Source organism: Schistocerca cancellata, chromosome 3 (assembly GCF_023864275.1).
Source record: "Schistocerca cancellata isolate TAMUIC-IGC-003103 chromosome 3, iqSchCanc2.1, whole genome shotgun sequence".
Classification (NCBI taxonomy): Eukaryota; Metazoa; Arthropoda; class Insecta; order Orthoptera; family Acrididae; genus Schistocerca; species Schistocerca cancellata.
The window spans coordinates 495,302,990-495,318,504 of NC_064628.1; the positions used below are offsets into that span (position 1 = coordinate 495,302,990).

At 40.9% G+C, this 15,515-nt stretch overlaps 1 protein-coding gene across 1 annotated transcript in view; it reads right to left on the reverse strand.

Moving 5' to 3' along the window:
* Window positions 1-2,286: 2,286 nt before the first annotated feature.
* Window positions 2,287-15,515, reverse strand: part of LOC126175266 (F-box only protein 32) — a 546,963-nt gene continuing 533,734 nt past the window's right edge. Inside the window, exons 7-8 of the mRNA XM_049921915.1 lie at window positions 14,942-15,195; window positions 2,287-2,523 (exon numbers count right to left, since the gene is read on the reverse strand). Of these exons, the coding sequence (XP_049777872.1) occupies window positions 2,325-2,523; window positions 14,942-15,195 (453 nt within the window). The 3' untranslated portion in view covers window positions 2,287-2,324. The remainder of the gene's footprint in view (window positions 2,524-14,941; window positions 15,196-15,515) is intronic.

Here is a 15,515-nt window from a genome sequence, read left to right on the forward strand (position 1 = left end):
GTGTGTGTTTGTGTGTTTTTTTATTGTGTCTATCTACCAGCACTTTCCCGTTTGGTAAGTCATAGAATCTTTGTTTTTAATATATTTTTCCCATGTGGAATGTTTCTTTACACACACACACACACACACACACACACACACACACACACACACACAACCAAAGTTTCTGGCTGCTTAGGTCAGACTGTGAGCAGCAGTGCATGATGGGAGAGGCAATCGGGTGGTGGGGATGAGGAGGAGGCTGTGGCAGGGAAGGGGAGGGGGAGGGATAGTAGGATAGGGGTAGGGCACAGAAAAGTGCTGCTTATGGGAGCATAGGGGGACAAGGTGGAGAGAGGGTAGAGCAGTAGGTGCAGTCAGGAGTTAAGTCAGAGGGGAGGGGGAGGAGTAGCAAAAAAGGAGAGAAGTGTAAAGACTATGGGTGTGTTGGTTGGATAGAGGGCTGTGTATTGCTGTAATGGGCTAGATGGATAAGGACAATGACTAATGAAGGTTGAGGCCAGGAGGGTTACAGGAACATAGTACATATTGTGGTCAGAGTTCCACCTCCGCAGTTCAGAAAAGCTGGTGTTGGTGGGAAGGATCCAGATGGCACAGGCTATGAAGCAGTCATTAAAATGAACAATGTCTTGTTGGGCAGGGTGCTCAGCAAGGACATGGTCCAGCTGTTTCTTGACCACAGTTTGTCGGTGGCCATTCATGTGGACAGATAGCTTGGTGGTTGTCATGCCCACATAGAATGCAGCACTGTGGTTTGGAGCTTATCTTGTAGAGCACATGACTGGTTTCACAGGTACTGGAGTCGGTGGTGGTGGTGGTGGTGGTGGTTATGGTTGGAGGATTTATGTGACAGGTCTTGCATCTAAATCTATTACAGGGATATGACCCATGAGGCAAGGAGTTGGAGCAGGGGTTGTGTAGGTTTGTGGGCGGTGGAATACCACTGTGGGAGGGGTGGGAAGGATAGTGGGTAAGACATTCTTGATTTCAGCGCACGACAAGAGGTAGCCAAACCCTGACGGAGAGTGTAATTCAGTTTCTCAAGTAATGGGTGGTACTGAGTCATTAGGGGAATGCTCCTTTGTGGCCGGACGGTGCGACTTTTGGGGTGGTGGATGACGGGAGAGATAAGGCACGGGAGATCTGTTTTTGTACAGGGTTGGGAGGATAATTAAGGTCTGTTCACACTCTGGCACTACACAACCCTCGGTTCCACATATGCGCCCACACTCTCTTTACTACTTTGCTTTCCTGTTCTCCTCCTGCCCCCTGTCAAACCTCCTGACTGCATCTAGCTGCCCTATTCTCTCTCCACCTTGTCCGTGTATGCTACCCTTATCCCTCCCCACCAACTGGTTGCCTCTCCCATCATGCGCTGCTGCTCACAGCCTAGCCTCGGCAGCCAGAGAGAGAGAGTCTTTATGTTGTACCTAACTGTAACCCAGCAACTATTCATTTCATAATACTGTTACCTCCATCCTGGATTTTCCATTGATAACTGTATATTTCATACGAGAAGTAATAATATCCAATAATTTGAAAGTTCAAACGTAACAGCCACTACAAGTGCAGATGCAAAAGAAGAATGAAGAAAATGTACAACATATTATCGTATTTAGTCCAGTGCTATGCATCTTTTTGCTGACATACTATTTCTGTGTATAGCAGAGCTTACTTGTGTGGAAGTTTCGATATCATGTCACCGATGTTAAAGGGTTAATCACTTCACTGGGGCAGGGTGCTAAAAAAAAAAGTGTGCCTCTTATTATATTTTAATAGTGAGGCACAATGAGAAGAGAGGAGTCTCATTAAAACTGAGGTTTGAAAAACCCACAAAACATGGAAAATTTGGTAAGGCAGTAGTACAGCAGTTAAATAGCGCTCTTGAATACTTTGAAGTGAAAATAATCATAAATGCAGTGTATGAGATATAAGTAAGAAGATTTAATGGTGTAAGTAGTTTTATGAATTGAGGCAATAATAAATACACACACACAAGTGATTGATGAGGATAAAATGGAAAGGACAGAGCTATGTTCCATGTGATTACCAGTACTACACTGATCAGTCTAAGCTAAAGAACATTTTGATATTCTCTGTGCGACTCACTTAAGATTTATTTTGTGCAGTTGTAGACTCATTCACTGCAAAATGCATATCATTCAGTCACTAGACCAGTCTCCATACTATTAAAAATAATGGACATTTTGACCAAATGGTTTAAACAAAGATGTTTGTTGTGACTGTGAAACAGTTATACAATACACACAATGAAAACAGGCTGACCTCCTTGCAGAATAAATTCTTCTGTAGAATTTCCCATATCACAGAGAGAAGAATTTCAGGAAGGCTTGAGGTGGTATGGGTACATAAAGTGTGTTCTTGTCAACATTTTCCAACTTCTCCTGGAATTCTGGATCTTGGTCCACAATGCAAGGATGTCCAATAGATTTCCAAAACAAACAGCGGCAACTTCTACACAATTGTATCATTTCTGCATATTCTTCTCGCAAACCAAAGGCTCTGTAAAATAAAAGCAATCTCTCAAATTTCCTCGTGCACATGGCATTATATCGTTTAAAACCTGGTATCAGTTTTACACATTTAGGAATATGTCAATGATAAATGAGCAAAATATCAGGAATACTTTCAGTTTTAGAATATCATTCAATTATTCTAAAAGTATATATAATCTGGAACTTAAAAAACCATTTCACATTGCAAAGGTATTTGTCAGCAATACTACAAGACAGAATACATGCAGTTTGTCAGATTCTGTTGTCTACTTATCCACATAGTGTCCTTAAACAATGAGGTCTTTGTTCCACTTCAGTTTTGAATTTATAGCACTGTTGCACTGGGTGCCACAGATGTAGAAGCAAACCATAAATATGGCAATGCATGCTCTGTATGACATGCAGTTATGCATTTATCATAGCTTCTACACACAAGTTTTCCAGGGCCAATGTGTGAATATCCTTTTACTTTCCAAAAGACAATTTTAGAGACCAGCATTTTCCATATATTTTTTTTTCTCTCCATACAAAACAGCCTCTGTTGACTTCTCTCTGGAAGTGGCTCTTACACTTTAATGCATACAGATAAAGTGACTAATAACATTTCTCTACATATTACTTATTATCTGAAGCTTAAAGATATTTATTTTGGGATAGTCAGTAAAATTACAAGAACTACTAATAGAAACACACTGAAGTAGAAAAAGTAACCCTATGTTTTGGGACTGTTAGTTCCTTCGTCAGTGCAGAAAGCGACTGAGATTAAAAGGAAGAGGCAGAGAAGTCCAACACCAGTCTGAGAGGAACCCAATTGTAGGAAGACAAAAATGAAGCAGGTCAAAGATATATTCCCTCTTCATCTTTGTCTCCCCTCATCCTGACAATTGGTGGGTCCTTAGCAGCCAAGAGTCTGACCACCTCATCCTCCTCCTCTTACTGGGGGGGGGGGGGGGGGGGCAATAGTTCCAAAAGCTAGGCTAGTTTTCTCTACTTTTAAATGTTTCTGTCGACTTAACATTAAACTTCCACTTGACAGTAAATACTAGTCAGTCTATCATCTGAGTGTGTGATTTCTACACTTTAGTTACTGAAAAGTCTTAGATTTTTCTTTCTTTATCAGCCCACCCAAACTATTTCATTATAGAATCAGAAAGACAATCTTATTGCATGCTTCTTTACTGCTACCATTGTAACACTGTGCATTTTTCTTTACTTGTTTATTTTTTTTTTTGGTAGGAGTCTCTAACAAAAAGAACTTGTCCATCTCCAATTAGACAATTTGTTTCTTAACACATTATCTACAGTTTAGCCCTGGTGGTCTAGCAGCTGGAGCACTATACTGCACTCCTGAAGGCCCCAGTATCAATCCCAGATAGGCTTGCACCCCAGACTTTATTTACTTTTACCCACAGGTTACATCCCTGGTATATCATTGTGGAGACTGTTATTGCAGCGCTTGTTTGTCAAAATACAATCTGTGATGTCAGTTGTGTCAATTGGACGTGTGATTCTTCATGACAATATTCCTCAGTCTTAGGCTATTGCAGTGGTAAGGGATATATTTTCATCAACTATCATGCCTTGTTGTTGGCATTTTGTTACTATATAAACCTTCATGAGCTTATCTTCCACAGGGAGTCATCTCAACTTGCTCCAACAAACTTTCCACGAAGTTATGGCATGTTTCTACTGAAAAGCATCAAAGCTTTATCTAATGGGATCTCCATGCATGGAGAAACTGCAATGAAGCTTACCATGACAGCATTCAGGTGTACTGTCATTGTTAATGGTCTCTACAAATTACGCATTGTACCAACGATTTTCTTGTGTGCTTTGTCTGTAGGTGGATGGACACTATCTTCACATTTTATTTTTGGTTGGTGACCTAATGGCATACAGCATTAAATTTTTATATTGTTGTACAAGCGTATTATAAGTTTTCAAACACTGTCCCGAATTTACTTGCAATCTTTCTTAGTTCATATGCACCCATGTCAGAACCTTAGAACACTAATACAAAAAAAAAGAGTTAAAAGCTACTACACCTTAAGCCCAATTGTTGGGTTGGAAAGAAAGCTAAAAAAGGACTTCGCCGTGGAGACAGATTTCCAAAATACGCCACAGAGACAATGCAGGTTCTGAACTAAAGATTAAATGTCCTTCACTGTATTGCTAAGGCAGATAAAAAGTAAAATGCAGGTGACAGCTCACATGTCATTTGCTAAAAATGCCTCTAACTCAGACGGCAAACATACATTAGAATGTAAGTGGCTTAAAAAATGGGCATCCCATCAGGAAATGGTGTACCATTAATGGTTGATGACAATAAGCAGAAAGTGGTGAGGGTGCACCATTTAACAAATGGCGATGGCTAAAACAACAGTGCCCAATACCTAACCTTGCTAAAATGATCTTTTGGTGAGCGGGCTGAGAGATGGTTGGCCAAGCCGTTGGGAGACACTTAAGTTCCCGGAAGGGAAGACCAGTAGTGATCCGAAAGTGACACCACCTGCTGACAGATGGCAACACGGAGATCATCGACAGGAATGGAAGAACTAGTGTGCTGAGGACTACAGCCTCGGCAGCAGTGTCCGCAGCCTCGTTTCCCATCAGACAGATGTGACCAGAAACCCACATAAACATCACAGTGACTCCCTCAAGAGTGAGCAGGTGGAAGCTTTCTTGGACCTGTTGCACTAACGGATGGACTATGTACAGCACACAGAGGCTCTGAAGGGCACCGGGAGAATCAGACCAGATGACAAAATTGAAAAGCCTGTGTCGCTGGATGTACTGTGTGTCCTAATAGAGGACAAAGAGCTCTGCTGTACATACTAAGCAGTGTTCTGGAAGCCAATACCAAAAATCGCTGGTGCAAATGATGAAGGCACAGCCGACACCATGACCAGTCTGAGAGCCACCAGTGTTTGCACAAGTGCTATCACTAAGTTCTGTGTGTGAAGGTCAAGAAACTTGTAGCAAGAGATCGAATCTGAGGTAGTTTCCTTAGGAAGTGAGTGAAGTCAAAGGTAACACGGGTGGCGCACAAAGACAAGGTGGTGAAGGGTTCAGACCCATCAGGAAAGTGGCAGGTAGCGTGAAGTAAGCTGATGTAGCAATAGCTGAACGCAAACTCTAGGAGGTAACCGAGAAAAGGGACGTGCCTCCCATACTGGCGGTCAAAGGTGACATTGAAGGAGGTGGCATAGGGTGGGTGCCGAGGTAGAGCAGACAAATGGCATGCCTATCTACTGAGTAGATCATCATGCTGATATGACAACGGTAGTGTGACAGCTTCTGCACACATACTCTCAAACGGATTCCATGACAGTGGATTGTATTTAGATAGTGTAAGATTGCTGGATGTGCATATACATAAATGAAACACCCATAGTTTAGTTTCAAATAGAGAAGGGATCAGTATAAACAGAGAAGGGTGGTCCGACTGCTCTCCAAAAAGTACCACTTAGGACACTGAGGGACCACAGGCAGCCAGGGAAAACATGGGAGGATCAAGAATGTTTCCTCTCAAGCATGAGCCCAAGGAACTTAGTAGTTTCAGCAAATGGAAGAGCAAGATGTAAAGACAGTGGAAGAAACCCATTGTGTCACCAGAAATTCCTACGAACTGTTTTGCTAGTGGAAAAGGGGAAATAATTGTCGATGCTCCAAGAGTAAAGATGACTGAGACATCACTGAAGGCACTGCTCAAGGGGACAAGTCCACAGAGAATTGCAAAATCATCGACAAAAAGGGAGCCAGATATGTCTGATGGGAGACAGCCATAAAACGGTTAATGGCTATAGCAAAGAGGACGACACTCAGGATGGAACCATGAGGCTTCCCGTTTTCGTGGATAAAGGTGTCCAACAAGGCAGATCCCACATCAATCTTGAAAACTCTGTCTTTTAAAAATTCGTGAAGGAAATGGGGCAGGTGGCTTCGGAAGATCCATGTTTAGAGAGTAGGGAGGATACCAGTCCTCCAACAGATGTCGCAGGCTTCTTTACAAATCAGAAAACGTAGCCACCATCTGGTATTTCTGCAAAAAAATCAATCATGACAAAGTGAGATGGAGAACTACAGAATGGTACACTCAAAATCCACATTGTGCTGTGCAGTGGTTAGTAAATTGCGAGACACTAGTCACCATACCAGCCAGGCATGAATCGCATTTTCCATCACCTTGCAAACACAACTAGTGAGAGAAATGGTGTGGTAGCTAGAAGGAAGGTGTTTGTCCTTAACGGGCTTAGGTAGGCATCTGCGAAACATGCCTTCTGCCCAGATGCGATTGTACATAAGAAGGAGAAAGTACTTGCCTGCAGGCAAGTGAAAGGTGCTGCAACATCTGAATGTGAGCATCGTCCGGCCCTGGGCCGGAAGATTGGGATGTAGTGAGAGCGTGATTTAGCTCCCTCATGGTGAAGGTGGCATTGTAGCATTCACGTCCTGAGGGGAGAAAGGTATCACCCGAGCCTCCTCCACTCGTTTCCAATGGAGGAAGGCGGGGTGATAGTAGGTAGAGCTCGAATTCTCCACAAAATAGCGGCCTAAGGTGTTGGAGATAGCAAAGTGGTCCGCAATGACATCATCTTCTACAGTCAGGCTGGAAATAGGGAATGGGAATGGACCTTGGTCCCAGAGGGCTGTCAGAGGTTGGTCCACACAACAGAACAGGTATGGAACTGTTAAAAAGGACTAGGTAGTAAATGAAATCCAGTTAGCTTTTTTGTTATTGCACAGAATGTGATGACACTGCGCATGCAACTGTTTGTAACAAATACAGTTCGCCATCGTAGGATGACAGTTGAAAACACAGAAAGCAAGTCTCCGTGAGCGAATTGCACTGTGACACATCTCAGTCACCAAGGGACCAGGACACAGTGCAGTAAAGGTGAAGTGCGAGGAATGGAACATTCTGCAGTGGTAAGGGCAACGTTGATAAGGTATTCTACCTGGTTATCACAAATGGAGAGATGATGAAACTTGGCTGCGAAAGGCAAAGATCCTGAGTTAGAGTCTGTCTGGCACACAGTTTTAATCTGCCAAGAAGTTTCATATCAGCAGCGCACACACTGCTGCAGAGTGAAAATTTCATTCTGGGAAAATTATGTTTATAGCTAGGGAGAAGTAAAGCCTCCAGTCAGCCTTAGAAAGCTGCCAGTTGGATTTACACTTACGTGAGGTATGAGGCAGCAAACAGATAACACATGGCGAAGTGGTCACTCGAGTACATGTCAGAGAGAACAGGCGACTCGAGATGACAGGCAAGCTGAGCAATGCAGAACGAGAGGCCCAAATGCGAATATGTGAGTGTGGAGTCTGAAGGGAATGTGGGTACTCATGTTTTCAGACAGATGAAGTTGATTTGATTGAGGTCAGCCAAGAGGGCACCTCTTGGAAGGGCACCTATGTAAGAGCCCCATGGGGATAGTGGGCATTAAAGCCACCGAGCAGCAAAAATGGGTGAGGAAGTTGACCAATAAGCTGGAGGAAGTCTTCCCTGAAGACAATGGATGACGGAGGGATGTTACAAATTTAATGAAGATAGTGCTATTTCTCCAAAGGGATATAAAACAACTATGTCATCATTTTCTTGTGACAAGCATAGAGTCATCATATTATTTTGCCCTTGGTAAGATATTTGTTACCATCCTGATTTTGTGTGTTTGCACAACAAATGGAACCTTACTACTGATACTTTAAAACTGTTAGGTCTTACTGTACAAGGCAGATATTTTGATCTTTAGCCCAGATACAGCCTGGAAGATGGATGTAAAATGAGTTTGAAGATATTAAATTTCTTGCATGAACAAATTCATCATGCTGGATGAGCAGCAGAAATTCAAGTTGATCCAACACACTTGACAAAGACAATATGTAGAGAGAGGAGCATGGAAGCAGGCAGACATAATTAGCAGCCTGACAGGAGTGGTGTAATGAGGAGCAGCTCTCAAATTATCCTCATAGCAGAATGATGAGTGCAGTGTTAAATGTGGTGCTGATTTTTCACTACTCAAATTGCTTCCTGAAGCAACTTTCAAAATTTTAGTAAATTCTTTCACTCTACATATAAACAAATAAAGAATGCTTGATGACGTGGAGAGAAGCGGTTCATCCGCTTTATCACTGGTTAGTCAAAAGATCATGTAACAGTATCACACAGTAACTCTAATATACGTTTCTGATACTTGTAGTGATGCATTTCGTGAGAATTTTTATTCAGTCCACGATACAGTAAAATTATACTACAATGTTGTTGTGTGAGACTCTATGCCCTCCTAAATGATTACATCTACACCTATACTCTGCAAACCACTGTGAAGTACATGGCAGAGGATACGTCCCATTGTACCAGTTATTAGCTTATCTTCCCTTCCGTTTTTGTATGGAATGTGGGAAGAATGATTATATGAATGCCTCTGTGCATGCTGTAATTATTCTAATCTTATCCTCTTGATCTTTATGTGAGCAATACAAATGGGTTTGTCGTACATTCCTAGAGTAATCATTTAAAGCCGGTTCTTGAAACTTTGTTAATAGACTCTCATGTTAGCTTACATCTATCTTCAAGAGTCTGCCAATTCAAATTCTGCAGTATTTCTGTAACACACTCTCATGGATCAAACAAACCAGTGCTGCCCTTCTCTGTATACATTAAATATACCGCGTTAGTTGTATTTGATACAGGTCCCACACACTTGAGCAGTGTTCTAGAACAGTTGCAACATTGTTCTTTCACTATGCAGCTAGGGTTACTCATTCAAAATACGGGGCATGCCCAGAAAGTAAGTACTGTTGGAAAAAAAAGTCATAAAAACAGTTTTTTTTTCAAATTAAAATTTATTTTTATAAGAAAGAGCATTTCTTAAACTATTTTTTTACATAGTTACCACTATTTTTCAGGTATTTGTCATAGTGGGGAAACAAACTTTTTTTTGCCCTCTTCATAGAAAGATGCCACCAGTGAAGACAGCCACTTCTTAACACTGTATTTTGAGTCGTCATTGTTGTCAAAGTACCTTCCTCCATGATCATGACCCAAGTTCAAGAACAACTGGTAGTTGGCAGGTGCGGACTGGGGCTGTACGACAGCCAAATTGTTGAATAAGATTTTGAGTGACACCAGCAAAATGGAGACATTTGTTGTCATGAAGCAAGACAGTGCCTTGACTGAGCAGTCCATGTCTTTTATTTTGAATTGTGCACCAAAGTTTCCTCATTGTTTCACAGTATTGTACCCCACTGGCAGTTTCACCTTTGGAAAGGAATTGAACAAGCAGAAAATGACGCAAAAAATAAGTGTTAAGCAGTGGATGTTTTCACTGGCGGCATTTTCTATGAATAGGGAATAGAAAACTTGGTTTCCTGTTGTGACAAATGTCTTAGCAATAGTGGCAACTAAGTAGAAGAATAGTTTAGGAAAAGCTCTTATCTGTAAAAATAAATTTTGGTTTGAAAAAAATGTTTTTGAGGTTTTTTTCCAGAACATGCCTCATATATGTAATAAGTGCTATAACTTCATGAACACAACTGAAATTGAGATTTCTGTTCTGTTGGAGAGAGCCTACTGCCATTGTCACGTCAATTGGAATAGTTCGCACATCATGTAACTTTGAATCATCAAGCCTTGACCTGGGTGGCAGTGTGGTAGCCTAAGCTCAGGATTGGTCAAAATGTACAGTGTCAGTGCATTAGGTCATGAATGCTTGATCTGTGAGGAACTGCAGCTGTTGTTATATAAGCAGTATGGACTTTTCCATGCCATCATATCAAGAATGATTGTAGGTAACTTTATTCAGGGAGCATACTGCAGTGTACCACCCACCAATTCATTGCCAGAAAACATCAGCAAGTAGTGACAAGATACAGAACTCAATCTCCTCCCTACGGGTGCAAAGGCCATGGGAGACTGTCTGATCAGACTCGCCACAGTGCACAGAGATTTAAAAAATTGCAGAAATGCCATGGTGGACACATGAAACAAATAAGCGCATCTCACTTGCCAATTGGGCACAGCTAAGGAAGTTGAAGAGAGATTTTTGTGTGTCAGGATATGTACATAGAACAAATTGGGGATCCAGATACATGAACTAAAGCTACTCACCAGCGAGCTACGTAGAAACCCACTGTCAGTATGTGCATCCAGTTGTTCGCCAACAACATCCTGTAGAAGGCCCCTCCCTACCTTCAGCAAGATAGTGCTCCATTCCATCCCTCCTGAATTGTGACAGAATAGTATGAGAAACACTCCACAGTCATGATAGTGGTTGTATGGCATACATTGTTACTTGTCCTGTACAATCTATCTTGGACACCACTAAACAACATAGGTGCATCATGAGCCCAGCTCTGACCAATCACAGTGAGTTGGGGCTGGTTGTTCCATGGTTGTGGATCAGGATGGTTCTGTAATGCTTTCAGTGTCTTGTGAAGTTTTCCCATTATCATTAACCTGAAAGGGGCTGCTACATGCTACTAGGTTGGTGTCTAATTCAGTTGCTCACTGGGTATGTAATAAATAAGTAATATTACAGAAAAAGATGACATACTTAAAATATTATATTATTATTTCCAGTGTCATGGGGAGTGAGTACCAGGTCACCAGCATTATGAAGCCTAGTGCAGGGTTGGCTCAGGTGACTGACAGCGTAGGGGAGTTATGAAGGAATTTTACGAAGGAGGATCAGGTAGTGATAGTGGGTGGAGCAGGGACTAGTCTTGATAGGGACGGGGAATATGATGCAGGTGATGATCTGGTGAAGACAGCTACTCAAACTTGTGACACTAATGTGCATTTCGTGAAATTGTTTGAGCATCGTGATCAGCCTCATCTTACTGCGGCTGTTAGGTGCGATAACATGGTGCTGGAGAAGGCACTGATGGCAGAGGGCATGGGTCACATTACAGTGGTGCTGGTTGAGTCTATCAGTAGATAAGGTTTCACTAGGTATGACCTGCACCTCAATAGGTATGGGAAGGGGAGGCTAGCAAAGCTTATAGGTAACAGTGTAGTTGATGGTGGCAGGATCACTCATGGAAAAATTTCTGTAGTAATAGGTGTTAGAGCTGCGCCTTTTTTAGATTAAAGGAAGGTATACCTCCTTAAATGAAGTCCCTGTAGCAAAGGAATCACAAAAAAACAGTATTCCATTTGAGTCAATAGACATATCACAGCACTGCACTGAACAGAACAGATATTTGAATGTTGTGCAGGAGCAGTTGAATTTAGTGAAACTAAATATCTAATTTTTGTTGTTTATATGTCTCCCCACTCTCACTACAGAGCATTTCTGCTCAAGCTAGAGAGGGTTCTTGATTCACTTTGTAGGAAGTACCAGAAATTAGTTATATGTGGTGGCTTCAGTATTAATTTAGTGTATGATTGTACAAGAAAAAGTAGATCTTCTAAATTCATAGGATCTGATGCAGACTGTTTTTTCCAACTAGGATGCAGGGGAACAGTAGTACAGCCATAGACAACATTTTTATTCATTCTTCATTACTAGATGGGCATTCTGTTAGTAAAAGGGTAAATGGCTTTTCATGATGCACAAATTTTAACACTAAAAGGCTTTTGTACTCAAACAAAATGTCGCTATGTAGGAATGTAAATCCAGCAGCAATAGAGAATTTTTTAAACCTCATCAAGGAACAAGAGTGGCAGGACGTTTATAGTATACAACATAGATGACAAATATAATGCTTTCCATTAGAATGTTCTAAATGTGGTACTAGCAGTAAAAGGCAGCCTGGGTGGCTGATTAGTGGGGTAAGGATAATATGCAGGAATTATATCAAAATGTTAGAAGTAGCCACACTCAAGCTACAGTAGCCCATTACAAACAGTAATGTAAGCTGCTTAAAAATATTATTAGGAAGACAAAGAGTATGTGATGCTAAAATAGAATAGCTAATTTACAGGACAAAATTAAAACCATATGGTCAGTTCTGAAGGTCTGGTCAGCAGCACAAGTTCGACAATATAAAGTCAGTTCGTAGTAAAATATTTCTCTTACTGATAAGTCAAATTTATGTACAGTATTTAACAATCATTTTCTGAGCACTGCTGATGCAATGAATAAAAATTTAGTTTCGACATGGAATCATATAACTCTCTTGGAAAATGCCTTTCAGAGGTTGAGGTCTGAAATACTCCTCTGTGACTCAGACAAGGGGGAGATTGCGTTAATAATTAAATCACTGAAGACTAAGGACTCTCATGGGTATGAAGGAGTGCCTAGCAGGATATTGAAGTACTGTGCTGCACATGTTAGCCCTGTACATAGCCATATTTATAACTTTTCCTTTAAGAATGGTCAGTTTCCTGAACAGTTAAAGTACTCAGTAGTAAAGTTGCTTTATAAAAAGGGATAAAGTGCTAATGTATACAACTTTAGACCTATTTCCATGCCATCAGTGCTTGCCAAAGTTATTGAAAAGGCTGTGTATGGAAGGATAAGTGATCATTTTATATCACATAATTTGCTATCACACATACAGTTCGGCTTTAGAAGTCATTTAACAACTGAAAATGCTATATTCTCGTGTTAGGTACTGGATGGATTAAACAAATGGTGTCAAATGCTAGACATATTTTTTAATTTAACTAAGGCGTTTGAGTGTGTTGATCACAAAATATTGCTCCATAAGTTGGACCATTATGGAATACAGGGAGTAGCTCACAATTGGTTCACCTCTTACTTTAACAACAGACAGCAAAAGGTCATTATTCACAGTGTTGAGAATAGCTGTGTTGTGGGGTCTGAATGGGTTACAGTCAAATGTTGAGTGCCCCAGGGATCAGTGTTGGAGGCACTTCTGTTCCTTATTTATATAAATGATATGCCCTCTAGTATTACAGGTGACTCTAAAATATTTCTGTTTGCTGATGACACTAGCTTGTTAGTAAAGAATGTTGTGTGCAACATTAGCTCAGTTTCAAATAGTGCAGTTCATGACATAAGTTCATGGCTTGTAGAAAATAAACTAATACTAAATCACAGTAAGACTCTGTTTTTACAGTTTCTAACACACAATTCAACAAAACCCTACCTTTTAATTTCACATAATGGGCATTTGATTAGTGAAACTGAACAGTTCAGATTTCTAGGTGTTCAGATAGAAAGCAAAGCCCACATTCAGGATCTTGTTCAAAGACTTAATGCTGCCATTTTTGCACTCAAATGGTATCTGAAGTCAGTAATCGTTCAACACAAAAATTAGTCTACTTCGCTTATTTTCATTCGCTTATGTCATATGGTATTATATTTTGGGGTAACTCTTCCCATTCTCATAGAATGGTTTTGGCTCGGAAACAGGCAGTATGGGCAATAAGTTGTGTTAAGTTCGCGAACCTCTTGTCGACCTCTGTTCATTAATTTGGGTATTCCGACGTTGGCCTCTCGTGTGTGTGTGTGTGTGCGTGTGTGTGTGTGTGTGTGTGTGTGTGTGTGTGTGTGTGTGTGCGCGCCCATCCTTTCGCCTTTCCCTCTCCTTCCCTCTTTCCTGATGAAGCAATTGTTTGTTGCAAAAGCTTGAATTTTGTGTGTATGTTTGTGTGTCTACCGACCTGCCAGCGCTTTTGTTTGTGTCTGTGTATATGCGGATGGATATGTGTGTGTGTGCGCGCGCGAGTGTATACCTGTCCTTTTTTCCTCCTAAGGTAAGTCTTTCCACTCCCGGGATTGGAATGACTCCTTACCCTCTCCCTTAAAACCCATATCCTTTTGTCTTTCCCTCTCCTTCCCTCTTTCCTGACGAGGCAACCGTTGGTTGCGAAAGCTAGAATTTTGTGTGTATGTTTGTGTTTGTTTGTATGTCTATCAACCTGCCAGCGCTTTTGTTTGGTAAGTCTCATCATCTTTCTTTTTACATATATTTTTCCCACGTGGAATGTTTCCCTCTATTATATATATATATCGTTTCTTGTTAACAGTATCAGCTTATTCCCAAGAATAAGCAACTTTCACTTTGCAGAAATCCAACCTGCATTTGGATCAGACTTGCGTCCATTTTCAATAAGCTACCACAAGAATTCAAAAATCTTTGCAGTAATCCGCATGCTTTCAAATCAAAACAGAAGTTTCCTCATGGGTCACTCATACTCCATTGAGGAGTTCCTTAAAAAATTAAGAGGATTCTTACGTTATATTGTTGATTGTGTTTACTTTTATGTTCATGTACTGACACTTTCCATAACCTTGGAGAATGCTGTATCTAGTCAGGATAAAGTTGCTGTAACTCTGAAATTATGTATCCAGGCTGTGGCTGCCCTGACTACAAAGTCTTCTGCATAAATTGTTTAGCTTTGTAGTTTTGATTGGTGACTACGTGTTCCAAGTATGTTCATAAGAGACAAAGTATTAAAAAGGACAGTAAGTGCAAATATGTTTATTAAATATGTGGACAAAAATACATACTTTCGAAGTTTGTGGTATGTGCTCTGCCAGTCATGAGGAGGAGACTGTCCTCCTTGGACATGAGAAATCTGTTGTTGTGTAAAATGGAACTGACATAATTCTCGCCAGATTCGCTGCTCATCAACAAGCCGTCGCATGACACTGTAGGCACGTCCACTGCTCTCTAAATCCTTATGGTCAGCAAGACGGAGTAAAACTTCACGGACACATTCTTCAGGCAAGTTCTGTAGCTTTGGGAAGACATCATCACCTGGCTGCAAAGATATTTTGTTCATACTGTATTATGCAGAGGATGACTGAACTCGAGTACCAATGAAATTTCTGTTATTGAAGTAACAATACTTTCACAGAACATGTTTACACATACTCTTTGACCTAATACAAATATCAGCTTCCTAGTAGTTCTTTTTATGTGCATAAATACTTCATGCTTATGAGTGGGAGTGCAAGTGATAGAATTTAATAAGACATGAGCTCTCAGTGTGTAAGGCCCTCAGAGCATAGTTCCATATATAGTGGCTGCAAAGGAATTATTTTAATTTACTGTCAAATGCTACTCTAAAATTAATTTTTA